This window comes from Gallus gallus, chromosome 17, assembly GCF_016699485.2.
Source record: "Gallus gallus isolate bGalGal1 chromosome 17, bGalGal1.mat.broiler.GRCg7b, whole genome shotgun sequence".
NCBI lineage: Eukaryota > Metazoa > Chordata > Aves > Galliformes > Phasianidae > Gallus > Gallus gallus.
The window spans coordinates 1,087,100-1,113,044 of NC_052548.1; the positions used below are offsets into that span (position 1 = coordinate 1,087,100).

Sequence of the window (25,945 nt, forward strand, 5' to 3'; positions counted from 1 at the left end):
AATAACCAGAGGGCGCGTGGCAGCAGCTCTGCCCCCTCACAGCTCTGTCTGGACGTGTGCAGGTCTGGAGACATTTCACAGCCCGGCACACATGGACTGTGACTCCCACGGTCTCAGAGAGACCAGATTTTTCTGCTTCAACATACAGCGGAGGGGATGCATCCAGGTGATGTTTGCCACCCGCACTCCAGCTCCTTCTATTCCGCTGCCAGACATTACTCCCACCACAGCACGTGCATTCAGCTCAAGACTTTTATTGGGTGCTCACACACAACCACTGGGGACTCCTCTGAGCTCCCCGGCAGCACTGCAGAAGTCTCCCACGCTGCAGGGGCACACCAAGCAGACAGAAGGGCTGAGGGCAGCAGCAGCAGAATGTGGGCACAGCACGCCGTGCTCCTGGCTACTCCACGACGTCCCCATATTTGTTCCTCCTCACGGGCGGTGACACACTCTCTGCGTCCTCTGGGCTGAGCAGATTGTCTGCAACAGACAAGAGCAAGCTCCTTGGACCCCAGACGATCCCAGCACGTTTGGCAGGAGCAAGCAGAGATGCACAGAGCCCCGGGGAAGTGCTTCAGCTTTATTGAGCTTCAGCAGCACGATGCCAACTGGGGCCACAGCCCCAGCATGTCTTCTCCAGCCCGGTCTTTTCCATTGAGCAATGGCTCAAGCACAAGCACAGTTCGCTAGCTCATCCCTAGCCCTATTCCTACTCCAGCAAACAAAAAGCCCCAGCTCTTGTGAGTGCACAGACCGGGCAGACCAGCAGGCAGCGGCTGTGCCAGGGAGCTGCTGAGCAGGCAATGGGCGCAGAGCACTGCAGGGCACCAGGTCAGGGCGGGCAGGGAGCTCAGGTGGCCCCGAGCTGCTGCCGCCCCAGGGAGCCGCTGCTGCCCCGCAAGAGGGGGGTCCTCAACCGGAGGGTGCCACCGTGAGGCACGAGGGATCGTGACCAGGATGCAGACAGCAACCAACTTAATTATGAGGCAGGAACGGCAAAGAGCCGCGGCAGGGAAGAACCAAGCCGAGACCAGGGAGAGCTGCGGGACAGACGCAAAACCCACCTGCGGGCTGAGGCACTCCGTCAGCCACACTGCGCTCCCGCGGGGACATCCCCGTCTCCAAATAAATCCAGAAGTCCGAGCACTTCTGCGTCTCCGCTCTGGTCACCGTGTAGCTGGCCAAGGACCCTGCCGCTGGACAGACCAGCACGCGGGTGTTCTCCCCCTAACGCGGGCTGTGCAGCCGCCCGCGAGCAGCGCCCGATCCCCCCGGGCACAGGGGAGCGGGAGGGCGATCGGCCAACAACCGCAAACGCGGCTCCGCTCCCGCAGCCCGGGCTGTGCTCCCCGCGGGGCCCCGCGCCGTCGACGGGCAGGGAGCGGGGGCGGGGGGGGTCAGCGCGGGGCGCTCACCCACAGACAGCAGCAGGTTCCACTGCAGCGCGTACGGCAGCCTCCTGTTCACCAGCTTCTGCACGGCAAACGCAGCGCCGCTGCCTGCCCGAACAGCGAGCCGGGCGGTCCCGGCCACGGCGCCGTCAGGGCCGGGGGGCAGTCGGTACCGGGGCAGCCCCTCCCGCCGCGTCCCTCCGTGGCCGTACCCGCCAGGAAGGTGCCGATGCCCTTCATGAAGGCGTGGGCCTGACACGCCGCGTACTGCTGCAGCGCCTGCGGAGACACCGTCAGCACGGGCGTACCGGCGCCGCCCGCCCCGCCCCGCCCCGCTCCCCCCGGCTCCGCACGCACCGGGTGTTTGGCGGCCACGCTGTCCTCCACCCGCCGCAGCCCGAGGTGCACCATCACAGCCCCGTCCGTTCCCGCAGCGCCGCCCGCGCCTCTCGCACCGCCCCTTCCGGCGCTGCCATGGCGGAGCCGTCGGGGCCTTTCCGAGTGCTTCGGGACGGTCCGGACCGCTACCTCTGCTACTGCCGCCCCGCGCCCGGCCCCGGCTCGGCCGTCACCGTCTAGTGAGTGCCGGGAGGGGCGGTGCGGGGGGGGGAGGGGGCCCGGCCTGAACCTCTGCCCCGCAGTGTGACCGACGCGCTGGAGGTGTGGGCTGGGCGGCTCGGCGGGGATCAGCCGGAAGACGGCGTCGCGGAGCTCAGGTGGGCGCCCGGCGGGGGAGTGGGACCCGGGACCTCCGTCCGTCCGTCCGTCCCCCGCCGGGCTGCGGGCCCCGGCTCACCGCGCTCCCTCCTGGCAGGGCAGCGCTGGGCCGCGGGACCGTCTCGCTGGGGCTGCGGGACGGGGCGGCCACGCTGCGGCTGCGGGAGGGGCACGAGGCGCTGCTGCTTCCCCGGCTGCCCGCTGCCGAGGCGCGGCCGCAGCTCCAGGCGCTGCTGTTCGCCATGGCCGCCCGCGTCCGGGACCTGGAGGAGCGCCTGGAAGGTGCGGCCGCGGGACGGGGCGGAGGGAGAGGGGCGGGCGGCTCGCGGCCGTCGGAGGGGCCCCGGCGGGAGGGGGGGGGGGGGGGTCTTTACAGCATCCGCCCTCTCCTGCTGCGGCTGCCGTCTGCCCACGGGCGGGGCCGCCCCGGAACACCTCGGGCAGGAGATCCCCCGCGTGGAAGGCGCACAGCCGCGTTCTCACGGCACCTCCGTGCGCAGAAGCGCCCGTCCTGACGGGGAGGTCCCCGCGTGGAGGTGGGCGGGAGGAGGGAGCCGTGTGGCCGTGCAGGGCAGGGAATTGCTGGGCAGGCGCTGGCGCAACGTGTGACCCCTGCTCCTGTCACACAGTGCTGGGCACGCTGAGCTACAGCCCCGAGAAGAACACCCCCCGGAGCCAGCAGCCCATCCTGCCAGGTGAGTGGTTCTGGGGGCTGTGCTGCACGCCCCTTTGCTTTCTCATCCCCCAGGAGGCTGCAGGGGCCAGGAGCCTCCCGGGGTGCTGAGCCTCCTCTGCCGTAGCTGCTGCCCCCACTGCTGTCGGCGCCCTCCCTGGCGCAGGAGGGGCCCGGCTCAGTGCTCCTGAGGTGTGCGGTGCATCGCTGGGCAGGCAGTGTGCCCACCTGCACGGGAGGGCCGGTGTTGATGCTCTCCCAGACTGAAGGCCCTGGCAGCTCCCCCGGGCTTTCCTCACCCACGGTAGCTGTCATAGGTGCTCCCAGGGTTCAGAAGGGCCTGCAGGGCTGCAAGAGCCCCTCGCTGACCTCTTGCTTTCCCTTTCCCTCTCCCCCCATCTGAGGCAGACCCCAGCCCCAGAAAGAACAGGGCTGCTGGCTCCGCTTTGCCAGTGAAGAGGAAGATCCCAGGAGAGTCCCTCATTAACCCTGGCTTCAAAAGGTATGTGCTGCTCCACAGCCCAGTGCTGCGCCTGAGATCTGCTGGTCCGTGCTCTGCAGGGTGCACAGCTTGGGCTGGCATGTGACTTCCTGTATCCTTTTCTAGCAAGTCTGTTCCATCTGGAGTGGACTTTGAAGACTCATGACCCGCGCTGTTCCATCCTCCCAACAGCAGCCTTGTAAGCCACGCACGGCCACTGAGGTGTCCCTGCACCATGCTGCTCTGGGGGTGCAATGCATGCAGGGCTGGGAGCTGCGTGAGGCGGGCAGGACCTGCAAGCAGCACCAGGTGGACCCGATGGGCAGCAGCTCCTTGGCTGTGCTGGGGCATGACTCTGGGGACAGGCGAGACAGCGCTGACAAAGTGGTGGCTTTTTGTCCTGCAGCTTTCCCTGCTGACAGGTGCCACCCCTCTGCCCCACTTGCTATGAGTTGCTGGGGTTTTTAAAAGAGCATCAAAAGGTATTTTTTAAAGGTTGTCCGTGCTTAACTTATTGCCAGTAAAGCTGGTTTCAGCCAGCAGGTCTGGGTACCCAGCCAGCGTGACGGTGTGTGTGTGTGTCATTTCATTCTACGCTTCTATTGCTCAGCAGCCAGTTTCAGCTCAATCTGGAAGCTCAAGGGCTCTGAGGAGTGCATTTTCTCACCAGTTTTGTGCCAATGGAGGGGTGGGTGACTGGTGAGAGCCCCTCCACCCTCCTAAAGAGCCAAGCCCTGTGCAGGGGGCAGCTACAGCAGCCGGTCACTCCAGACACATTCCTGTCTCACTTGCAAAGCCTTTATTGATTTCCAGGTGCTCTGATGCATGGCTTGGACTTTCCCCACTTCATCCCTATCCCTGTCCCAAATCGGCTCCAGAGAGCTTCCTAGCAGCAAGTCCTGGCAGGACGTTGTCCTCTGCTCTCCTTGCGGGGGCAGTGGTGACGGGGCAGGGTGCTGCAGTGTCCCCCCCCAGCTCCGTTCCCAGGGCTTTGTCACAGCTGTGCCGATTCCCTTCACCCTGTGCTGCTGCTCACGGACACCCTGCAGTGCGTGCTGTCCTGGCCGTACCCCCGCTTAGGGCAGCTCACGTGGTGGGAGACTGCAGGGATTCCCACTGCAGTGCACTGCTCTCCAGGCAGCTTTTCTTCCCCAGCCCCCACTGCTCCCCTCAGCATTGCCCAGTTCTGTTACAAGCAGTGCCCATGGCTGTACCCATCCTTAATGCTTGAGGCCCCACAGGGTGGGTCGAGGGTGTCCCGGCAAGGCAGGGAGGGTGACACGAGAAGCAAGAAAGCGTTGGCAGGCTCAATGCGAGGCACCTTGGGTGCCAGCTGGGGAAATTTGGGTGCTGATGCTCTGCCCTCCCAGGCATGTGCGGGCAGGATGGTGGTGGGAGCAGCAGCACCAGGTGGTGCTGAGCTGCTGCCCAGCCCTGTGCCCGCCTGGGTGTCTGCCCGGCTCACTGCGGGGACCGGACGACAGAGCGGTAGGCCTGCACGATCTCCTCGCTGCTGGGACAGGTGTATTTGAACTCCTTGGTTTCAGCAGCGTTGTTAAGGTAGCGCCACACTGCCTGCAGATCCTTGGGGATGCCGAAGCGGCGGTAATGCTGGCAGACAATCTGCGGGCACAAACAGCCCATTGCTGTGTGCCTGCGGTGTGCTGGGGGAGGGCCTGCAGCCAGGAGCTGGTGGTGCTCACTGGTGGGAGCCAGGGAGGATGGCACGGGGCAAGAGGACATGGCTGGCACAGCACAGGATGGAGGAGGGGCACCTGGTGCGGGATGCAGAGGGAGTGGGGTCTAGAAAGGTGCAGTGCTGGGCTGGAGCTGTGGGGCACCAGGCGGGCACCTGGGGCGCACAGAGAGCCAGGGGATGGCAGAGGGAAAAGGGAGTACAGGCAGGTGGCAGGTGAGTACCCAGGAGGAGGTGAGAATGTGGGGCAGGCAGCACCAAGGAGGCAAGGCAAGGAAAGAAAGCGTGCAGCAGGGACAGCCACACACCTGCACGATGTTGAGCTTGGGCAGCAGGTTGCAGTCAGCCAACGTGAGCTGGTTGCCGTCGAGGAAGCGGCGCTGGGAGGTTCGGAGGTGGGGCTCACGGGCCAGCTCGTGCTCCAGGGGTGTGCTCAGATACTCATCCAGCTTCAGCAGGGCCTTCAGCAGGTTCCGCTGCAGCGCTGTGGGGCGGCAGCAGTGTGCAGTCAGGGTTGCAGGCAGCCTCCTGCCAGCACTGTGCCTGCACCGCTCTCGCCGGGCCTAGGCTGGCGCTGCCTCTGCCCCCGCACGGCACGGCACGGCGTGCCCCCCAGCTCCTCACCCTCATCCTGAGCAGGCACTGGGTTCTTGATGAAGGTGGAGAACTTGTGAAAGATGTCGTTTCCAGCCAGCCTTGACTCCTTGTACCGCGGGACCAGGCTGGGGAACCTGCGGTGACATGGGCACAGCTGGGGAAGGAGACAGCAGGGCTGGGAGCTGCCACCCCCACCCCTTCCTCAGCTTCTCCACCCCCACCCCTCTCCCCTTAGCCCCTCTCAGGGCAGTGCCAGCCACTGACGTGGGGGGGGCCAGCCTGGCCTCCAGGAAGTCCTCGATGGTGACTGTGTCGGTCTTGGAGTCTCCGTTGTAGAGCAGAACAGGCAACTGAGCGCCGGGCGCAAAATCCTTCAGCACATCCAGTGCCCTGCAGGAGAGAGGAAGCTGCCGTCGCCCGCGTTGCCCGGGGATCTGCGGCACACCGGGACCCGGCGTGTCCCGGGCAAAAGGATGAGGTGTTCCCCGCGGGCTGCCCCTGCCCTGGGTGTGCCCGCGGCAGCTCCGCCCAAGAAGCGCCCGCCGCTCTCCTTCAGGGCAACGGGGGGCAGTGAGGGGTACAACGGCTGTCCTCAGCCCCTCCCCCACGCGGTGAGACCTCCCCGCACCCGGCGGGGCGGTGCACGCGGCAGGGCTGTCCCACCCCACGCCCCCGGGCCGGCACCGCGTCGCGGGGCACCGCTCACCTCTTCGTGTCCACGGTGGTGAGGGTGAAGGGAGCTCCTTTGAGCAGCAGCACCATGAAGAGCCGCTGGCAGAAGGGGCAGTGCCCCACGCTCTCCCCGTCCTCGCTCGCCTGCGGGCAAAGGCAGAGCTCAGCCGCCGCGCTCCGGTGCGCTCCCCGCGGCGGCCGTGGCAGTGGCAGCGGTCGGGGCAGCGGCCGGACGCTGACGGCAATGCTGGCGGCCTCGACGCTCGCCGGCAGCGACAGCCGCGACCCCCGGCCCGGCCACCCCCGGCCCCGGGCGGGTCCTCACCTTGACGAAGAGCTGGATCTGGGGCTTCTCGTCCATGCTGGGCGGCGGCTGAGCGGTGACTGTGCAGCGAGTGCCCGTGCCGGAGCTGCGGCCCCTCCCAACCCGCATTCCTCCCCGGGGTGCTCCCGCTCCCACCCACGCGCGGCCCCACGGCGCGGAGGGGCCGCCCCGTCGCGGGGCCCCACGACCGCAGCGGAGCGGCAAAGGGCGGCTCTGCCCGGGGAGGGGAGTGATGGGGGGTGCAGTGCCCCACGGCGCTCCGTGCCCCCCCCGCCATCCCCGCACCGGCTCCGGGCGATGCCCGCGCCGTGCCCCTGCGCCCCCCGCCCTGCCCAGGGCACTGTGAGCCGCTCCTCACCCCGTGCCCGGCCGCTTCCCGGTGCCGTTCCGTAGCACCGGCATTCCCACCCCCTGCCCACCGCTCACTACCCGGCCTCGCTGGCTCCAGTTATTTTTTATTTAAAACAATCATCATTTTCACATTTCATTTCTCTTTTTTTTTTCTTTTTGCTAGCAATGTACAGGCTCCTCCGAAGCACTCCCACCCACCGGGGTGCCCCACGCTCGGGGCCGTGCATGGCACGGGAGCTGCTCCTTCGGCGGTGCGGGGGGAGGCCAGCTGGGAAGCGGGGCCAAACTCAAGAAAGCAAACAGTGTTAAGGCAGCGGGCACTCCGCCCTGGGCAACGTGCCGCTCCAGCCCAGCTGCCGTGGGGCGCCTTTCCGCATGGCCCTCCCACACCCGGAGTAGGGAGGGCACGAGGCCCACAGGCTCCGCTGGGCACTCTGCGAGGGGTACAACGGCTTTGCTGAGCACCCGAGGACAACGGGACGGCAACGGGTGGGAGTGCTGGGGTGGGGGCGTCTCCTTGCACGAGCAGCCCCGGAGGCACAGCAGCAAGGCAGCTGTGGGATGAGCACAAAGCCCTGCAGCAGGGTAGGGCGCCGTGCCCACCCTTTGGTGCCCGAAGGGGGCTGGGCTGTCCCCCCCTCCCAGGTCACACCTGGATGCCTGCAGGCGACGCGGACCCTCCTTTCCCTGGTGGCAAAGGGCGAACCCACAGCTCACTGCTCCCCCAGCGCTCGACCCTGCCCGCTGCAGCACCCAGGGACCGGCCAGCTTCCAGTATGCCGTAAAAAATATATGGTCTGAAAAATCTGAAAATAGAGCTTATCTCCCCCCCCACCCCCAGTTTTTCCCCTATTGAAAATACTGTATATTGTATCACAATCTCTAGTAGGTGGCACACTGGACTGGCGGGCTGTGGGCATAGCAGAGGGCGAAGTGGCACTGCTCCCACCCCGGGTCTGTCCTTGAGCAGAGGCAGCAGCAGCCCCGTCCCACACCCCCACAGCACTGCCCCCACCGCAGCAATCAAAGCAAAGCGGTGGGCACAGGCAGCACAGTGCGGGCAGCAGGGCACGGCCACCTCGAGGGGAGTGGGAGCCCAGGGGCACAGAAGGATGGCCAGGTTAGCAGTACAGGCTCAGCAGTCACCTCTGCTTTGGGCATGGCTGTGGGCCGCCGAAAAGCTGCAGTCTGGGGGTGCCGGGCACAGCCCCCCATGGGTGAGGAGGTGGCAGGACCCTCTGCAGAAAGGAGGGGTGCTGCCGCCCTGAGGGTGCCCACTGCAGCCCCAGGTGACGCTGCACATGGACGGGCACAGCGCCGCTGCTGTCCTTCCCTGCCCAACAGCTCGGGTACCACTGCCAGGCTGACCAGTGCCCTGGTGGGCTGCCCTGCCCTCACCCCTACAGGTTGTTTTCAGGCTCAGAAACCATCCTGGGTGCAGCAGCTCCTTCTCAGTACCTCCAGTGAAGCAGCACTCCTGCGCTGGGCCGTGGCCGTGGAGAGCAGGATGGGTGACAGCAGAATGGTTGGCACAGCTGCAGCACTGCCCTGTGCCTATTGCAGGCTGTGGGAAGCAGGGGCCAGCGGCAGGCAGAGGGGCAGGGTGGGGGGCTGGAGGACGCGGTTGGGGGCAGAGGGGAGAAACAGCTGGTGCCAGCATGTGAAATACCCTGTGAAATACCCCTCTGCCCCACCGCGTGCCTCTTGGTGTGGGTGGAGGTGCCTTGCCCCATGGATGGCATCGAGTGCCCAGAGCAAGCCGGGAGAGGCAGGGCAGAGTGGGCCCAGCACCAGCCCCAGGCAGGAGCAGCCCGGGGCACCAGCAGTGAGCTGGGAGCTCAGGGGCATGAGGGCACAGCAAGGTCCTGGCAGCAGCACCAGCAGCAGCAATCAAAGGAGGGTGAAGCACCGGAGCTCCAGCCCCTGCCGTGCTGGGCCACTGAGCCCCTGTGATGCCACGGCCAGCACCAGGCCCAGAACGCGATGGAAACGAGGAGAAAGCAGCAGTCCTTCCTCTGACCACACCAGGGCCAGGCCTGGGCTGGGATGGAACAGGGGCATTTCCACAGCCAGGGGTCCCTGGGGTGGGTGCAACATGGCTGTCCGAAGGCACCGCTCTCACTGGCCTCCTCCCTGTCCTGTGGGGCTGGTGGCACCGGCATCACGTCCTCCTCTTCACAGTCTGTTCGTGGCACGTGCCAGCCCGGCTAGCTGGCGAGGACAGCAGCCCCAGGTGTGGCACGGGGACACAGCCCCAGAGCTGAAGGGGACAAGGTGGGCTGGGGTGGCAGCTTGCAGGGTCCATCAGGGCTGGTGTTGCACCTGCCACGTCCTCCCCAGCAGCAGGGCAGAAGGAGGCCGCCATCCACATCCCCACGCCAGCTGCATCCACTCGATGGGGGCGAAGGGAGGGGAAAGGCGAAAAGTGTCCGATGGCATCACAGCCTGGGGATGTGGCTCCTTCCTCAGCTCTTCAGCACAGCGTGTCTGTGTTAAATGACAGCTGAGCCTGGGGGCACACAGATAGCAGGGCTCAGGGGGAGGCACTCTGCCCAGGAGCTGGGAGAGCCCCCAGGCCCCTCCTCCCCTGATAAGCACCCTCAGGTCTAGCCCCCGTCTGGCCTTAATTTCCCAGGATGAGGGCCCAGGTGCGACGCTGGGGCCCCATGACAAGGACAGAACAGAGAGTGGGGACACCGAGATACTGGGGCTGCCTCTCACCCTCTCCTCCTCGAAGCTGATGAGGCCTTCATCATCAGTCTCCAGGTCCTCCTGCTCCTCCACCACCAGGGCCCTCAGCTCCGTGGGCGCAGCCCGTGGGCGCAGCAGGCTCAGCACGCGCTCCCAGGGGGACTGCAGGGCACAGCTGGGGCTCGTCTCTTGCTGCTCCAGGTTGTCGCTTTGCTTCTTGGCAAAATTCACAAACACCTGGAAGGAAAAAGGGGTGAGAGCCCCGTCCTGGGGTTGCCCCTCACCTGGCATCTCTGCCGCTGTGACCCTGCCTCCGTGTGCCCCCACATTCGCAGCCCAGCACTCGCTCCTGTCCTGAAGGCTTCTGGCAGGCACGTGGGCACTGCCAGCCTCCCTCAGCATGAGCAACTGGCTGCTTGTGCCATCCCCAGCCTCACATTGTCCAGCGTGGTCTGGCTGACGGAGTAGTCCTCAATGCCCAGCACATCCACCACCTGCTCCATCTTGCTGAAGACCTGTGCCAGTGAGATCTGGTCCGATTTGAGCTGGTACTGGGCCTTAGTGTGGTGCCTCTCCTGCAAAGTCATCAAGGTCACAATGGAGCACTCACTCCCCACACCGCATCAGATCACCCACATTCCCATAGCTGAAGGCAAGATGAGGTCCCTTGGGGGATGAAGGCTGCTTCCACCACGGCATGGGCTGGCAGAGGCGGCACTGCCACTGCTGGGGCGTTACCTTGAGGATGGCCTCAGGGAAGTTGCGGTTGAAGAACCTCACCACCTCTTTGACGTTGAGGCTGGACTTTGTGCGCACTGTGATCATGTAGCCATCACCAAACCTGCAAAGGGATGGGGTCCCCGTGAGGCCCTATCACCTCACCTGCATCTCTGTGGGGAAAGACCAACCCCACGGACACCTGCCTGCTAGGGATGCGGTGACTGTGCCCACCAGGACTGCCCCGGTCCCCCTGCCCACCCTCTAAAGCACCTGCACAAAGGGCTGTAAGCCTGGGGTGGATGCCATGCCATCACTCTGCCACGTGGCACCTGGCACCTCCTGGCAGGTTGCTGGACCCCCCCAGCTTCTTACCTGTTCTTCAGGTGCTGGATGCTGCCGAGACATTTCAGCCGCCCGTTCACCATGATGGCCAAGCGGGTACAGAGCGCCTCGCATTCCTCCATGCTGGGGACAGAGGGCAGGCCTGAGCCTGGAGATGTGTGGCACAGGCAGCCAGCGAGGAGCTGCAGGCCGTGGCACATGGGGAGCTGAGCTTCCCAGGCCTTCAGCTGATGCACCAGGGCCACCAGCACCACCACCAGTGATGGGAGGCAGCAGCAGGGTTACCCAGGCTCCCTCCACTCCTGTGCCCTTTGCCATATGCTGTCCCCCAGAGGCAGAAGTGCCTCTCTCCCCCCCACCATTTGTCCACAGTGCATGAGGTGCCTGGAAGCACTGCAGGTGTAGCCTAAAGCCCCTCAGACCTGTGGGATGTGAGCACTACAGAGCGGCCTGTTTTGATGACATCCAGGATGAGGTTCCAGAGGAAGCGCCGTGCCTTGGGGTCCATCCCTGTAGTAGGCTCATCCTGTGGGACACATGGCACCCTCAGACAAGCTGGCTCTCAGGTGGAACCCCACAACTCCCTTCCCAATGCATGGACACAGCTCTGCCTCCCTGCCCCCCCTGGCTTGGAATGCTCATGGCAAGGCCATGGGGCAGGAATTCCCTTCCCAGGGCACAGTTTTACCCGGGACAGCTGCACGCTAGCCTGGGTCCACACCCAGGGGTAAGGAACTGAGTGGAAGCATGGGTCTTATGGGAGTGGGATAAAGACCCCATGTCACAGAGTGCCAGGGGGCCCAGGGCGCACCAGGAAGATGAAGGCTGGGTATCCAATCAGAGCGATGGCTGTGGACAGCTTCCTCTTGTTGCCTCCGCTGTAGGTGCTGGCAGGCTTGTCAGCATACTTGGTCAGTTCAAGCTTCTTCAGCGCCCACTTCACCACCTGCAAGGTGCAGAGGGCTGTGATCACCCTCCTGGGGACCCAAACACTCCTGGGCAAAAGATGTGAAGAGCAGGCAGAGGGCAATGGGCAAATAGCCCCGTGGCAGCCCCTCACACAGCTCTGAGCACCACCGGGGCCTCCCTGCACCTATGCGCAGCCCTGGACACGCCGCAGGAGCACTGCTGAGGCAGCAGCAGGCAGTCATGAGTGGGGCTGCACCCACTTTGGTGTCTACCAGTGATAGCTGAGATGCTGTTCCCAGAGCAGATGTGGCACAGCACCAGCCCTCAGGCACTGCCAAACGCCCTACCGAAACCCTACCCGCTCCTCGTCCTTCCAGGGGATGCCACGCAGGCGCGTGTAGAGCTCCAGGTGCTCCTGGGCTGTCAGCTCATCAAAGAGCGCGTCAAACTGGGGGCAGTAGCCCAAGCTCTGCTGGACCTGCAGGAGCTCCTTCAGGATGCTGTGAGAAGGACAGAGAGGCCAAAGGGAGAAGGAATGCCGGGGTCACAGACAGCGCACAGACAAGGGTGGCCCAGCAGGATGCAGGGCTGCACCAGGGAGCCCCAGGGGCAGGCTCACACTGCTTTTCATGGGAAGCTCCAAAGCAGTCCTCATCCCATCCACAAGCCCCCGCCAGCCCGTGCCCCCATACCTGTGCCCATTAACAAAGGCCTCTCCTCCCGTCGTGCTCTCATCCCCGGTCAGCATCTTGAAGGTGGTTGTCTTCCCCGCACCATTGACACCCAGCAGCCCGAAGCACTCCCCTGGCCGCACACCCACACACAGCCGGTCCACAGCCAGGATGCGCCCGATCTTGCGGGACTTGTACACCTGGCAGGGCAGGGCAGGGTGCTCAGCCCAGCACCCCAGCCCAGCCTGCATCCCTTGAATGCCCCACAGCACCCCTGTGCCACACCACTGGGGCGGCAGTACCTTGGTGAGGTTCTCAATCTTCAGCATGTCGTTGTCAGCATCGCCACGCAGGACGCGGTGCCGCTCGTTGGCCACATCGATGTCATCTTCAATGGGTTTGGTGGAGACAGGGAGCCGCCTGTGGAAGGGAGCGAGGGGCGGGGTGGGGGGCAAGCTGCCTTCCCGCACCTCTCCAGGGGGCAGGGGCTGGGGACAGGTGGCAGGGGCAGCGCCGAGCTGAGGGTCCCACAGCAAAGCTTTGCCCCGTCGCGAAGGGCTGGGGAGGCTGCAGCCAGCGGGAGCACGGCCCTGCACAGCCCTGCACAACCCTGCCACACTCACTGAGGCTTCCGGAAGAAGTTGTACTGGCACATGATGGTGATGAAGAAGCCAACGAAGCCTTCGATTGTCATGGCAACGAGCCCTCGAGTCACGATGTCCCATTCAAAGGGTGATTTCATTTTATCGAATTGCCCTGAGTGGGATGAAGAGCACAGAGCAGCTGGGGGCACCTTCCCAGGAGGACAGCCAGCACATGTGCTGAACCCATAGACCCCATGTGACAGCTCCAGGGAACAGGGCCACCACCACGACAGACCGGAGGTAATGTGGGTGATGCCCAGGAGGTCAGCAGTAAAACTACCAGGTAGCAGCAGCTGCTATCTCACCGCAATGCTCACTGTAAGTCTTAAGCTAGGCTGACACGTGACACTGCCCTGCTCTGCATCCCCTCCTCTGCCACATTCCTGCATCTTCCCAGGCTGGCTGGCATTGCTGGCACCACGGCTGGTGACAACAAGGCTTTCCATTCACAACACATTTGTTGTTGAAATCACCTTGCAACTTTTCAACCTCAGTGGGGTGGATCAATCCAACTGAGAATGTGTACTGAATGGACATGTCGGATTCTGCTCCTAAATACTTCCTGTGATGCCAGCAGCACCAAAACTTTCTGACGCCAACTTGAAGCTGCAATTAGCAAAACGGTCATTTTGGTAGGGCAATGCAGCCATGCAAACAAGAGATTACATCTGGAAAAAAGCAGCCCCTGCATTTCCATCTCTCAGATCACTGCACAGTGCCCACACCACGGGCAGTGTGTGATGGCAGCAGAAATGTGCAATTCTGCCAGGGCTCACAACTTCTGCTCTCTGCAGGGCTGATATATGGAATGGCCTGAGAAACTGTGCTCAGCATCACTGGCGCCACAACATGCCTCTCAACGGGCTCTCAACTGTGTCTGCTCCTGAGGCCCTCTCATTCACATCCCCCGGCTCTTTACTCTAGGTTGCTCTAGACCCCAGGAGGGTCCCACAGGGTGGTAGGAGGGGATGTGCAGCACAATGATCTCCCCTGGCCCACTGTGGAGCAAGGGAGGGTGAGAGGAAGAGGCCATACCGATCTTGGCATAGTATTCATTGATGTATTCATTGTAGGCCATCTCCATCAAGCCGTGACCAAGGTTGTAGTTAGGGAATACAAGGAAGCAGCTCTTAAGGTAGCTGTTCACCAACTTCAAATCCTGTGGGGATGGGAAGAGAGAATACAACCATCAGAAACATCCGTGGGGGCTGCAAGCATCTGGAGGATCAGGATGGCTGTGAGCAGGAGTTTGCAGTCGAGACCTCCTGAGGTCCCATCCTGTCTGGCACCACCCTGGCAGCACTCTGTCACAGCGTCCTGGCTCCTTGTACTGTGCCAGGGGCATCTTCCCTCTCACCAAGTTGAGGGAGGCACCTCCTCTCTTCCTGGCGGCCCCAGCCAGAGCTGTGAAGCTCATACCTTGTCATGCTCAAAGAGTTGCAGCAGGAACGTGGCAACGGTGGCCGTGATGCCAATGAAGAGGTTGATGACGATGAGGAAGACATAGGCAGAGCTGGGCACCTCAAACCAGAAGGAGGCAGGGTACATGATGGGGGTGATGGACCAGCTGGGGAGGCAAGCAGCAGGACTGCATGTGAGCGTGGCAGGAAAGGGACCATGGCAACAACCAGCGAGCTGTGGGATATCCCAGAGCCCATCTCCCAGCCCCATTCTCCCTGGGGTCTCCCAGCCCACGAGCTACAGAAACTGCAGAAGACACACAGGCAGCCCCAGAGCCACATCCTGGCGCAGCCACAGTGCGGATGGATGCACTGATGCACCATGGCTCACCCCCTGCCCTGCTCACCCCATCTCAGCAACATACCCATACAGCAGGAAGAGTGAGAGGACAGCAGGGAAGTTGGTGGGAGAGGTGTATGCCGGGAGGTCAAACACAAACAGGATAATGATACAGCACGTGGCCGGCACCAGGTAGTTCAGCTGGAGAGGACAGAAACTTTGGTGACTGCCTGCCTGCTCAGCCCAGGGGGATCAACAGTGAGGCCATGTGCCCCACTCACCATATCCCACACGTAGTTGGCCAGCCAGTAGATGACAGGGTCACAGCCGCTCACAAACTGCAGGTGTTTGGCCTTGGTGGCCTTCTCAGCTACCAGGAACACCACAAAGCTGGCTGGCACAAAGGACATGGCCACGATGATGAAGATGGCAATCACCACATCTGTGCCTTGCAGGCTGCATCAAGAGCAAGTAGAAGAGCAGAGACACCATCATCCTCAGCTGCTCGCCCTACTGTGAGACAGCCTCTGTGCACAGAACAGGGACTTCCATGTCACAGCCTCCCAGTCCCTCCCCATGGTGCATGCACAGCAGAACCCTCAGCTTTCCCCTGCAAACCACAGCGGGGAGCTCCTTCCCATTCTACATGATGGCCACCCTCCCATGAACCAGCTCCCCACACGTACAGGTAATCCAGGGACAGGCTGGCGCTGGTCTTGTTCATGGGATGGTTGGTGACTGTGATGCCTGCAGGAAAAAGAAATGTCAGAGTGTGAAAGGAAAACGTTGCTGCAGCTCCAGCCTATGTAGTCCTGGCTTTCAGCAGGATGAGCTTCCTTCTTTGCAGCCCAGAAGCAATGCAGCACTGTGGGGCCGAGCCCTCCCTCTCACCAGCTGGCAGACAGCATCCTTCAGACAAGTCTGCAAGCCCAGGAGGCATTGCCTCAGCCAGACCCTTCCTAGCCCAGACCCCAAGCCACATATAACCAAGGAGAGTGAGCCCCCTGCCCCAGCTGGGCGTTAGCTCGCTTGGTCCAAGGGGGAACACTGCACTTTAGATCAGGGCCTTGTTGGGTCATGTCCTCAAGCTGTTCCTGATGTGCTTCTGTCCTTAAAACTCCTTCAGGTTCTCACCATAGGCAGCAGGGTTGCCTTTGCTCTTGGGCAAGTTGGCTCGCAGGATGGCGTTGTTGAGAGCGTTGAGGTAGGTGGGCATGCTGTGGTAGCCCTTGTTGTTGTAGAAGACCTGGAGGAGCAGGGAAGAGCAGTGGGAGGCAGCAAGAGCTGGGCAAGGCCAGAATTCAGGATAGGATGGGGTGGGGTGGGGTGGGACGGCCACAGGGTACTCCTGTGTTCATGGCTGTGAGGAAAGCAGGCCACTGCTGACCCAGGGGGTCTGACCCACTGTGGTGGGAGTGTTGCAAAGTGCTCCATGGAGAGAGAGCCCTGACAGACCCCTTGGCAGAAAGCATGGCTGCAGAGCAGCTGATGAGCGGGCCCTGCTATGCAGGCGGTGCTGCCCTCCTCCTTCCCATCATGCTGGGGCTGCTGCCACCCACCCACCTCCCGGCTGCCTCAGGGCTCAGCATGCTCCTACCTGGGCTGTTCTCCGGACTGCAATCTTGCGCACCATGGCAGGAGCTCTGGCCCCAAAAGAAGCTGGGATGGATTTCTGGACATTGCCAAAGGTCAGTGCTCCATACCTGTGGGACAAAGCATGTCCAAAGAGTGACTGCTGTCCCCTGTGCTCAGGAGCAGAGCCACACTCAACTGCACTCCTGGCTCCTGTCAGTGCCCCCGAGGGCCCCGCTCCCACGCCATGGTGCTGGGTGGGACCCCCAGCCTCTCTCTTGCCTGTGCAGCCGGAAGCGGTCCGAGGTGTAGAGCAGGTACTCGGAGACGTTGCGCCCTGTGATGTCTGCCAGGATGTCCCCTGTCACCACCTTCATCTGTGGGGGGTGGCCCCCCACACCGCTGGGGCAGGAGAAGCCAGTCCCCTGCATCGAGCACGTGCACTTGATGGGCTCATGGATGATGTGAGGCAGGGAGGGGGCAGAGGTGACAGTCTCTGTGGGGTAGAGGAGGCAGCTCGCAGCCATGTTCCTGGCAGCAGCAGCTGCGGGGTGGCACAGGGCATTCAGGACAAGAGGGGCACACGGAGCGATGCCCTGCAGGCTCAGCCAAGGGGTCCAGCTAGGCAGGAAGGGGACCTCTGCTCCCTTCACAGTGGCTCCCACTGGCCAGAGCCCAGTCTTTTAGTGACCTTTTGTTCCCCAGTGATAGAGGGGCCAGGGGTGGACACGGAAAAAATTCTGGAGCAGACAGGTTACAGAAATGGTTCAGAGACAGAGTGTGAAGTGCGTCTGGAACAGGCAGCGCAACCATTTTGCTGGCTGGGGACAAAGCACCTGGCCCAGCAATCCCAGCCACAAGACTCTCAGTGGTGTCACCAGTCCTGCGAGCTCCACCAGGACTGCTGGAGCTGACAGGGAGCAGTGCTGTGGGGCCAGCACCAGCCCTGAACCAGGAGCGCAGCCAAGCAATGCTCTGCCATGGCCATGGTGAGCTGCACCTGACCAGCACTTGGAGCTCCTCCTTCAGAAAGACACATCGCCCCACCTGGAGATGAATTCCCAGCCCAGACAGATCTGCACAACAGATGTTGTGTAGGTGATACCTTTGATGGTAGAGAAGGTTGTGGAGTTCCAGGCATGCAGCAGGTCCTCATCCATTGAGACAGGGTAGTCAGAAGGTGCTGGGGATGGAGGTGGTGGCACGAAGTTGGAGAGCGGCAGGCCCTGGGTGAAGGAGTCAATGCACATAGCATCAAAGTACTTGGCTGCCAGCATCTTGGACTCATTGCTGTTGAGGTTCAGGGTCTGCATGGGCTGGTCCAGTGTGTTGTTGAAGGCTGCCTTGAGCACGCAGGTGGCCCCCACACCAGAGGGCAGGTGGAAAGTGTTCACCAGCTGCTGTGGGCTAGCATCAGGAGACAGCCTGAGGCTGCAAGGAAAGGAGTGCGTTAGGAGGAATGAGAAACAGAAGATGGGGGAATTCCCACCTTGTCCATCTTTTCTGGGCAAGTCCCTGCGGCCTCAGCACATGCAGTGGCTGAAGGGGCACAGGCACCGTGACTGTACAGCCCTGGGTACCCACACAGCCCAGCCCTGGCAAGAGCTAAGCTGCTGCTCACCGTCAGCATCAGGGCTGGCACCTCTCCCTAGAGGAGAATGGAGGACACTGTGCAAGGGGACACTGTGTTGGCCTGGCTCTGCTCTGAGCCCAAACCAGCTCCAGCACCAGACCCGCTGTGAGCTGCCCTCCCTCACCCCATGGAGGTCCTGGGGACAGGGTCAAAGTAGAAGATGGCGCTCTCACCGGTACTCACGCCGTTCCTCGTTGGCATAAGGAATGAAATTGCCCTTGGGCTGGGTGTAGTTGTGGTACTGTGATGGGGAGAGGATGAGGGGTGGCAGGTCACCTGTGGAGATAAGGACAGCAGTCTGCTCGTGGCCTCAGCACCCTGCCATGTGGCCCCACACTCACAGGCCTGCTGGCCAAACACCTTCAGGCCTTGCCCTCATCCCTTCTCTTCCCCCTCAGCATCACTGCTGGCCACACTGGGCAGGCAGGAGAGGGCAGGTCAGTGAGACCCAGCTGCTGTGGGGGCAGCGGAGTGGGACGCATACTCTCCCTCCAAGCTGCTGCCAATGCAGAGGGGGGTGAACACCCAGCCTGGGGCTGAGGCATGAGCCTGGGCCCTGGAAAGGGAATGGGACAAACACCTGTGTCCTCCCAAACCCACCAGGACAAGGGCTCACAGGTACCTATTTCAGGCACGGAGAGTGCCACAGTCATGGCCACGCAGACAAAGAAGGCAGGCAGGAGGATCTGAGAGAAGAGGGCCTTGGTGTTGCGCTTGGCACAGTGGAAGCGTTTGACAATCAGTCCGTGGAACTGGCGCAGCTTCAGCCACGAGCCCTCCAGCTTGAAGCTCCCCTGCCCAGCCAGGTCATGGTCCTCCGCCTCCACATCAGCCTCTTGGTCTGCAGTGAGGGGACAGCAAAGAGCAGGGTGTGAGCCCAGGGGTCCCGCACCTGCCCTGGCTGGCAGTTGCCCTGGCACTGAACTGGGCACAGCCAACCTGATGGGCCACTGAGCCACGGTATGACCATGGCATGAAGCAAGTTGGCTGGCCGGTGGGTTTCTCATGGCCCAAAATGGGAAACTGTGACAATAGTTTTTAAGAAACAAAAGTGGTGCTTTTTGGCAGAACCCTTCCATCTTCCCACTGGCTGCAGCCAGCCCAGAGTGGTTAGCGCTGATCAGGAAGAGTGGGAACGGGTCACATGTGTGGGGACCCAGCGAACACGGAGCTGGGACCCGAGGAGCACAGCTGCAATGCCACACTGCTGCTGCTCTGCCTCCCGCTGACCCAAATTCAGCAACGCTCAGAGCAATCTGCAGCCCTGGCAGGGGAGGGAGAGTGTCACAGCAATAAATTAATCATGACAAGAACTGGTGGGATAACCCAGAAAAGGATTTGTAAATAAAACAGTTGCCTTCGGGCTTCTGTCTGCACGCTCTGTGCTTGTGCAATTTGAGCATCCGGGCAGGGATGGCCTTGAACCCATGCCAGGGGCTGGAGGGCAAAGTCACTCTCTGGAAGACAACTCCACACTGGAGGGCCAAGAGGAGAAACTCAGCAGCTCAGCCATGGGATCAGCATGCCCTGTGCAGGACAGCGCCGCTCCCCCAGCGGCCACCATTGCAAGCAGCGTGTTAGTGAGTGAGTGTGCAGGTCAGCACCCCCGGGGTCTGAGAGAGACAAAGGGAAGGGCTAACGCCGGCGTGCCTCCACCTGCCCGTGAGCCTGCCAGCTCTGCGTCTCAGCACGGGGCCCGCCAGCTCAGGGGCACAAACTCTGGCTAAAAGCATCAGTCTCCAGCCGTCCCCCCCGGCCCTGTCCCCAGGCTGCAGGCTCTGCACCTCCCCTTCTCTTTCTCTGCACAGGCTCCCTGGACACATCATCTGTTGGAACGCAAGCTCAGCCCCGTGGGGCTCAGCTGAGCCAGCACGGTCTCAATCTCCAGTGCACCAGGCACCATGTCCCTTGGAGAGCCAGCTCCATTCCTGCCTCGGAGCAGCCATCCTCCCCATCCCAGAGCACCTCCAGAGCACCTCCGTCACAGTGCATAAGCAGCACACCGCTGTGCGGTTCTACGAACCTTGCAGACTGATGTTATCAGGGTCCTGAGGATTGTCAAACAACGGAGAGTAATCCCCAAAGAACTCGGAATAAGCCCCACCTTCGTCACCCCGTACGGAGCCCACTGAGGAGGCTGAGCGCAGGGATGCCTGCGACTGCGCTAGCTTGGAGCAGGTCACCAGGTTGCTGAGCTCCACCTCGGGCTTCTGTGGCACGTCCACCTCGGCCAGGGGCTCCCTGTTGGCCTCTGGCTTCGGGCCCAGCTCAGGGACGGGTGGCTGCAGGGCATCCTTCTTGGACTCCTTCATGTCTGGAAGAAGGGGAGAGCTGCTGCTGGCTGTGGCAGCCTTTGCTGTGCCTCATCCAGCAGATCTGCTTCACAAACGGCAGCCTGCCCTTAGCTGGGACAGCCCACGTGAAGGCACACGATGCCTTCACCTCACCGCCACGTCCCCCTGCCAGAAGCACCACCACAAGCTCCCCGCAGGCCGTACCCACATCGCTGTTCTCCAGGGACTGGTCTTCCTCGGATACTTTCAGGAAGACCTCCTCGAGCGTGGTGTCCATCAGCCCAAAGCTGGTGAGGTCCAGCTCCTCCAGGCTCTGCTCCAAGTGCTGCAGAAAGGAAAATGAAGAGGGCAGGAGGCTCCAGCACTGCCACAACTCCTCACAAGAACCAGTGCCAGGTGGGATCCCTGCCCCACACCAGCTGCTGTTGGCACGTACAGGCAATGCTCTTCAACAGAGCTGGAACAGACCCAGTGCCATGTCCTGCCCCTCAAAGGCCCCCACACACGTGCTCACATGCACATTCTCCCCATGTCTTACAGGGTGCTGTGCCCACTGGGCTCATCCCGCCCCTCAACACTGACCCCATCCTTGTTCTGCCTGCAAGGTGGGCAGTGTGGCTTGGATACCTGGAAGAGCCTCTCGAAGCAGCCCTTCTTGACGGCCTCACTGGGCAGGATGTAGGAGAGCTCAGTGTTGGTATCTGAGATGAGGAGGCAGGAGGCCACGTACTTCTTGATAAACTGAGAGACACGGGGCTCGGAGCAGGGGCTGACGGAGGAGTGGCCTGGAGGACTGTGGGGCTGGCCGGGCTCTGTGGCAGAGAGGCAGCACTGGTCACTCCTCATCTGGCCTTCTACCAGGACCACCTCTCCCTGCCCATGCTATGCCCGGTCACTGATCACAGGGCACTGGTGGCTTTCTGGCTGCCCCGGCTGTGCCATCTGGTCCTGAGCCCCACGGGGCACTACTGCCCACGATGGGCATCAGCACGCAGCCCCTAGTCTGGACCAGGACCAGAACATGGGGGGAACGCCTCCATGTAGGGTCTAACTGGGGATCCAGAGGGAGAAACCAGGGCTGGGCAGTGCCACCTCCTTCATCACTGTCCTGTCCCACTGTGCCCTCCATGTGGCCTATGGAGACTTGGGGTGGGAGCATTCGGGTTTTGACCTCTTGCTCCTTTCTGGGGCACAGAAAGGGCTGGTCCCATCTACTGATGCACCAAATCATAGGTCCCGCTGGGCTCACAGACCTGTACTGTTCCTGGTGTCCGACTGCCTCTTTACCACCGTCAGCTTGTAGCCATCGCCATAGGTGCTCTTGAGGAAGAGCGGGGAGCCACAGCACTTGAGCTTGCCATGGGAGATGATGGCAATGCGGTCGCCCAGCAGGTCAGCCTCATCCATGTGATGAGTGGACAGCAGGATGGTCCTCCCTGTGGCACAGTGTTAGGAGAGGGTGTGGGGTTGTGTCAGGGCTGCTGCAGCCTCTGCCTGCCCTACCAGGCATTGCTTTGGCATGGCATGCTGTCAGGATGTGTGGGGAATGAGGGCATGGAGCTGGCTGATCCCCCGAGGGTCTCACAGGGACCCCTGGCTCAGGTGTGGAGGAGTCTGACCACCACATAGAGACAGATGTAGGGAGAGGCCATGCCACAGCCTGGGCTGGAAGCCAGGAGAGGCACACCTGGTCCCTCCTGGGAGGACAGCGAGGGGTTTTCCCTCCACTCTTAAGCCTAGGCTCAGTTTTCTGCCCCATGCATGGCTCTGCCCTTCCCTGCTCACCTGGCTTGTACTTGAGGATGAGGTCCCAGATGGCTCTGCGTGCATAGGGGTCAACTCCAGCCGTGGGCTCATCCAGGATCACAGCCCGCGACCCACCCACAAAGGCAATGGCCACTGACAGTTTTCTTTTCATGCCCCCTGAGAGGGTCTGCACTAAGGAATGGCGTTTGTTGGAGAGCTCCAGGTCCTCAATCATCCTGGGAACAGGGACAGAAGCAGCAGGCTGTTGGGGCCAGCCTGTGCCTGCGGGGAGCATGTCACCCTTCTTTCCCGCCTGTGGCTCTTGGCAGTCAGGGCAGCCCAGCTACAGCCAGGCTATGAACAGAACTTATGCCAGCCCAATACCCCACGTTTCCAAAAACACTTGTTGGAGCTGCAGTAGGGGTGATCCCTGCTCCCAGACAACTCCCCACAGCACAGACAACAGAGCGGGACCTGCTTCCACAAAAGGTGCAGATGGGGGTGCCTACTTGTCCATCTCCTTGCGGATCTCCTCCTCTGCCATGCTCTTGAGCTGTGAGTAGAACCAGAGGTGCTCTTCCACCGTCAGTCTGTCAAAGAGCACGTTGTGCTGGGGACACATGCCCAAGTTTTTCCGGATCTCATCCATCTCTGTCCGAATATCGTGACCATAGATGGTAGCGGAGCCCGAGGTTGGTGGGAATAAGCCAGTCAGGATGGACCTGGACGGATGGAGAAAGGAACACAGTGAGGGACCTTGTGTGCCTTCCTCTGTCTCCAATCTCAATCACCACTTCCCAGAGTATCTGCCAGGCCCTGGCAGAGCAGTATCAATGCAGGGCTTTGCATTGGCCACCTGTACCCCTTCTGTGCCACTCTCATACCCACACTGCTTCCCTCTGGGCACAGCATCAGCCATGGAGCCCAGTGAGGATGGCCATGTGGCACCTTCCCAACTCATCACTGACCAGGACACAGCCCATGGCTGGAACTCACATGGTGGTGGTTTTGCCTGCACCGTTGTGCCCCAGGAAGGACACCACCTGGTTCTCATAGAGGTTGAGGCTCAGCTTGTTCAGTGCCAGCTTCTTGTCAGTTTTGTAGACCTTGGTGAGCTTGTCAATGCAGACAACCAAGGGGAGGTGGGTTGGCTCCTCCTCGATGCCCCGTGTCTCCTCTGTCATGAAAGCGGGCCAGTGAGGGGTCAGGGCTGCACAGTGTGCAGGGTTCCTGGGGGCGAATCTCCCCAGCTCCACCCTGGAGTGGCTGTGCCAGCTCCTGGCTCTTCCTGCTCTGAGATGTGGGCAGCAGCCCCCAGGTATGCAGTACGTGGGACGCACAGGCTGCATGCCCACAACAGGGGCCAAGCCCCGGAGCCCAGCTGCCGCCCCCACCTGCCAGCTCACCCAGCCTCCTGCTCTCCATGGCGCAGGCCTGATCCTCCTCCATGATGCTGAGGCGTGTGGTGCGGGACCAGGGCCACGTCCACTCCCAGGTCTCCACTCGCCCGTTACCCAGCCAGTAGGACTTCTGGAAGGGGAAGTACCAGGGCCGCGGCAGGCCGAACATGCCTGCAAGCACAACCCTGTGCAGTCAGATTGCCAGCCCCACTGCAAGGCTGAGGTGACCCTGCAACCTCGAGGAGCTGATTGGACCCAGCACCACCCTCTGATTGGGAATGAGAGGGCTGAGCTGCTCCTGCCAAGGATGGAGGAACCCTCCAGCACCCAACCCAGGATCCCACCCCACCAGGGTGGACCGTCTGCAGCATGTCCAAGCAGAAGCTGGCCGAGGGATGGAGCAGAGCTGGGTGCAGGCACAGGGATGAGCAGGGACATCTCCCTGGCTCAGGAACAGCACAGCAGGATAGTCTGCCAGTGCTCAGGGAAATGCCGCTGGGCTGTGCAGCAAAACAAAGCAAAACTGGGCCTGCCTAATGCTTCAGTTTTACTAGAAAACCAGAACAGCTAGGACTCCTTCTCAAACAGGCAATGAGAGGGAGTCATGCTCCAATTGTGTATGCCATATTTTGCTCCAGTTGGACAGTAAACTGAGACACACAGAACCACAGACTACCCTGAGTTGGAAGGGACCCACAAGGACCATTGAGTTCAACTCCTGGCTGCACTCAGGACCACCCAAAACATGATTGAAGACCTCCTAGCACACTGTCAGGGACAGGGGAGTTCCCAGTGGGTGAGGGCATGTGTGCAGGTGCCCCCAAGAGGACGCACACAGGGGACCACGGAGGCACACTGTGCTGAATCTGGTTCACTGTGCTGAACACTGGGCTGAGCACAGGCAGGAAACGACAGCATCCCCAGTGAGAAAGTGCTCCAGTGGTGCTCTTGCCACACGTACCTGGGTGCACAGCCTCAATGTACCACGTGAGCACCCCGTACACCACAGCATCGATGATCAGCATCATCATGGACAGCAGGAGGTTGAAGTCATCTCCTTCCACAGGCGACTGGCTGAAGGTGTGCCACTGGATGCCCACGCCAGCCACCTCGTACAGTGCAAAGTACTTGGAGCCCAGCCCAAACGCCGTGGTGGACATGAGAGACTGCAGTGAGGAGGAAAGTGCACATCAGCAGGAGCCACATGCCAACTCTGGAGTAAATTCCCATCTGGCTCTGCCCCACCCAAACCCATGGAGGTGCTTCCCACCCTGGGAGGTACCAGACCTTCTGGAGATGCCTCCAAAGTCCCATGGAGAGCCAGTTCACATGGGCACAGATTTGCATAGCGTTTGGTGGACTGTCTGTGAGATGTGGGGTGCCCAAGACTTGGTGGTAGCTATGCAGGAGACATAGGGTACCTGAGGCAAAGCCTGGGCCAGGCACCTCCTGACAGCTGCACCCAACTCACCGCGATGCACTTCTCAAATGCTGTGATCTTGTCATGAGCCACCTCCTCCCGGATGGCCACATACATATAGGGCACATAGCTGAGGAAATAGATGATGCCACCGCAGGCAGAAGCCAGCTTGGCCTTGGAGTAGAGCACTGACACCAGGAAGCTGCAGAGAGGACAGGGTCACATCGTCAGCCCCACTGCAAGGCTGAGGTGACCCTGCAACCTGGAGGAGCTGATTGGACCCAGCACCACCCTCTGATTGGGAATGAGAGGGCTGAGCTGCTCCTGCCAAGGATGGAGGAACCCTCCAGCACCCAACCCAGGATCCCACCCCACCAGGGTATTCCCCACACTGATTCTGTTGGCGTTGAGGTGATAAAGGCACCCCTCAAATCGCTTGGTTGGGGCGACCCTCCACCAGTCCTTACCACAGGGCTCCCAGCACCCTCACCCCATGGCCAGGGACCTGGCACTGCTGGTGGCCCCTGGGCCCACTGAGGGAGCCTGGCAACTCACCAGAACATGATGGTTGCCACGGCGTAGACGGCAAGAAAGAGCCAGATGATGAGGACATCGCTGTGCATCAGGACCTTGCCGTACTTCAGGATGGCAGTGAGTGCCGTGACTGAGATGGAGAGCTGGACAAAGCCGGTGATGAACCAAGCCACCCAATGCACTGCATTGTTCAGGCCCATCATCTTCATCACCTGCGAGGCCGACATTGTTTAGTGAGGCTGTCCCCTATCCCACACATCCCCCAGCCCTTCACTCGCTGGGCCTAAGAGAGCTAAGAGCAGCACTGAAGAGCCAGAGTCTGACTGCCTGCAGGCTCCATACCCTGCAGCGCTGACCAGGGCTCACACCAGGGATGCTCAGGAGAACCAGCTGTGCCCAGAGATGAGCTGCAGCAGAGCCCTGGGAGGTGAGATCTGTGCCAGGGGCACCAGAGGTGCAGAAGGAGCCAGGGGTCCTGCAGTGGGTATCCCTATCCCAGCAGCACCAGGCTGAGTGCCTCAGCACATGGCAGGATGTGCTGCAATGGGGATGCGGGCTGAGCTGGGGTCAGTGCTCTCCTGCAGGCTGTCCTGGCTACTGAGGGTGGCTCCCTGAAACACTGGCCAGCTCAGCCTGGCACTGTGCCTAGCAGCACACTCCTGATGGCTGTAGAGCTCTCCCCTTATCAGACAGGGCTCTAGGCTGCTGCTGTCTAGGAACTGC

General features: G+C 61.8%; 4 protein-coding genes across 12 annotated transcripts in view; 1 reads left to right on the forward strand and 3 right to left on the reverse strand.

Moving 5' to 3' along the window:
* Window positions 1-234: 234 nt before the first annotated feature.
* Window positions 235-1,962, reverse strand: TMEM141 (transmembrane protein 141). Of its 3 annotated transcripts, none has more exon segments than NM_001305670.2 (5): window positions 235-483; window positions 1,068-1,199; window positions 1,419-1,476; window positions 1,607-1,673; window positions 1,752-1,962. In NM_001305670.2, coding segments are annotated over 4 exon segments (291 nt in total). In that variant the 5' UTR covers window positions 1,806-1,962; the 3' UTR covers window positions 235-483; window positions 1,068-1,087.
* Window positions 1,853-3,831, forward strand: C9orf142 (chromosome 9 open reading frame 142). Of its 3 annotated transcripts, none has more exons than XM_046901915.1 (6): window positions 1,853-1,972; window positions 2,036-2,110; window positions 2,209-2,393; window positions 2,741-2,806; window positions 3,193-3,377; window positions 3,787-3,831. In XM_046901915.1, the coding sequence occupies exons 1-5, from the start codon at window positions 1,869-1,871 to the stop codon at window positions 3,369-3,371; spliced, it is 609 nt and encodes a 202-aa protein (XP_046757871.1). In that variant the 5' UTR covers window positions 1,853-1,868; the 3' UTR covers window positions 3,372-3,377; window positions 3,787-3,831. The 3 variants fall into 3 exon arrangements, with proteins under 3 accessions (XP_046757871.1, XP_015135099.1, XP_046757872.1); XM_015279613.4 differs by having other exon boundaries at window positions 3,193-3,286; window positions 3,392-3,831; XM_046901916.1 differs by having other exon boundaries at window positions 3,193-3,286; window positions 3,396-3,831.
* Window positions 3,832-4,049: 218 nt separating this feature from the next.
* CLIC3 (chloride intracellular channel 3) lies at window positions 4,050-6,671 on the reverse strand. Its single transcript, XM_003642249.6, has 6 exons — window positions 6,556-6,671; window positions 6,265-6,374; window positions 5,823-5,948; window positions 5,586-5,692; window positions 5,270-5,445; window positions 4,050-4,888 (listed from the first exon to the last, which is right to left on the reverse strand). Exons 1-6 carry the CDS (start codon window positions 6,661-6,663, stop codon window positions 4,727-4,729), a joined length of 789 nt encoding a protein of 262 aa, XP_003642297.4. The 5' UTR covers window positions 6,664-6,671; the 3' UTR covers window positions 4,050-4,726.
* Window positions 6,672-6,993: 322 nt separating this feature from the next.
* ABCA2 (ATP binding cassette subfamily A member 2) overlaps window positions 6,994-25,945 on the reverse strand; it is a 33,193-nt gene continuing 14,241 nt past the window's right edge. For 4 of the 5 annotated variants that reach the window (XM_015279609.4, XM_015279612.4, XM_015279611.4 and 1 more), the window contains 33 exons: window positions 25,244-25,434; window positions 24,740-24,890; window positions 24,230-24,434; window positions 23,275-23,439; window positions 22,865-23,045; window positions 22,378-22,590; window positions 21,908-22,104; window positions 21,376-21,558; window positions 20,750-20,934; window positions 20,327-20,447; window positions 19,852-20,142; window positions 18,451-18,669; window positions 18,002-18,104; window positions 17,301-17,626; window positions 16,478-16,691; window positions 16,221-16,326; window positions 15,758-15,869; window positions 15,310-15,370; window positions 14,905-15,079; window positions 14,709-14,824; window positions 14,303-14,450; window positions 13,919-14,042; window positions 12,863-12,995; window positions 12,542-12,659; window positions 12,261-12,439; window positions 11,927-12,068; window positions 11,471-11,605; window positions 11,082-11,185; window positions 10,690-10,782; window positions 10,336-10,438; window positions 10,035-10,172; window positions 9,628-9,834; window positions 6,994-9,415 (listed from right to left, as the gene is read on the reverse strand). In XM_015279609.4, coding sequence (XP_015135095.2) covers window positions 9,380-9,415; window positions 9,628-9,834; window positions 10,035-10,172; window positions 10,336-10,438; window positions 10,690-10,782; window positions 11,082-11,185; window positions 11,471-11,605; window positions 11,927-12,068; window positions 12,261-12,439; window positions 12,542-12,659; window positions 12,863-12,995; window positions 13,919-14,042; window positions 14,303-14,450; window positions 14,709-14,824; window positions 14,905-15,079; window positions 15,310-15,370; window positions 15,758-15,869; window positions 16,221-16,326; window positions 16,478-16,691; window positions 17,301-17,626; window positions 18,002-18,104; window positions 18,451-18,669; window positions 19,852-20,142; window positions 20,327-20,447; window positions 20,750-20,934; window positions 21,376-21,558; window positions 21,908-22,104; window positions 22,378-22,590; window positions 22,865-23,045; window positions 23,275-23,439; window positions 24,230-24,434; window positions 24,740-24,890; window positions 25,244-25,434 — 5,175 coding nt within the window. In that variant the 3' untranslated portion in view covers window positions 6,994-9,379. The remainder of the gene's footprint in view (window positions 9,416-9,627; window positions 9,835-10,034; window positions 10,173-10,335; window positions 10,439-10,689; window positions 10,783-11,081; window positions 11,186-11,470; window positions 11,606-11,926; window positions 12,069-12,260; window positions 12,440-12,541; window positions 12,660-12,862; window positions 12,996-13,918; window positions 14,043-14,302; window positions 14,451-14,708; window positions 14,825-14,904; window positions 15,080-15,309; window positions 15,371-15,757; window positions 15,870-16,220; window positions 16,327-16,477; window positions 16,692-17,300; window positions 17,627-18,001; window positions 18,105-18,450; window positions 18,670-19,851; window positions 20,143-20,326; window positions 20,448-20,749; window positions 20,935-21,375; window positions 21,559-21,907; window positions 22,105-22,377; window positions 22,591-22,864; window positions 23,046-23,274; window positions 23,440-24,229; window positions 24,435-24,739; window positions 24,891-25,243; window positions 25,435-25,945) is intronic. The other variant, XM_015279610.4, reaches the window with a different exon arrangement.

Coding starts and splice junctions, on each gene's coding strand:
- TMEM141 (NM_001305669.3), bottom strand. CDS start 1,805: ATGGTGCACCTCGGGCTGCGGCGGGTGGAGGACAGCGTGGCCGCCAAA. Junction 1,503..1,606: donor CATCGGCACCTTCCTGGCGG/GTACGGCCACGG, acceptor CTGTTCGGGCAG/GCAGCGGCGCTGCGTTTGCC. Junction 484..1,067: donor CGGAGTGCCTCAGCCCGCAG/GTGGGTTTTGCG, acceptor TGTCTGTTGCAG/ACAATCTGCTCAGCCCAGAG.
- C9orf142 (XM_046901915.1), top strand. CDS start 1,869: ATGGCGGAGCCGTCGGGGCCTTTCCGAGTGCTTCGGGACGGTCCGGAC. Junction 1,973..2,035: donor GGCTCGGCCGTCACCGTCTA/GTGAGTGCCGGG, acceptor TCTGCCCCGCAG/TGTGACCGACGCGCTGGAGG. Junction 2,807..3,192: donor CCAGCAGCCCATCCTGCCAG/GTGAGTGGTTCT, acceptor CATCTGAGGCAG/ACCCCAGCCCCAGAAAGAAC.
- CLIC3 (XM_003642249.6), bottom strand. CDS start 6,663: ATGCGGGTTGGGAGGGGCCGCAGCTCCGGCACGGGCACTCGCTGCACA. Junction 5,693..5,822: donor GCCAGGCTGGCCCCCCCCAC/GTCAGTGGCTGG, acceptor ATGTCACCGCAG/GTTCCCCAGCCTGGTCCCGC. Junction 4,889..5,269: donor CCAAGCTCAACATCGTGCAG/GTGTGTGGCTGT, acceptor TTGTGCCCGCAG/ATTGTCTGCCAGCATTACCG.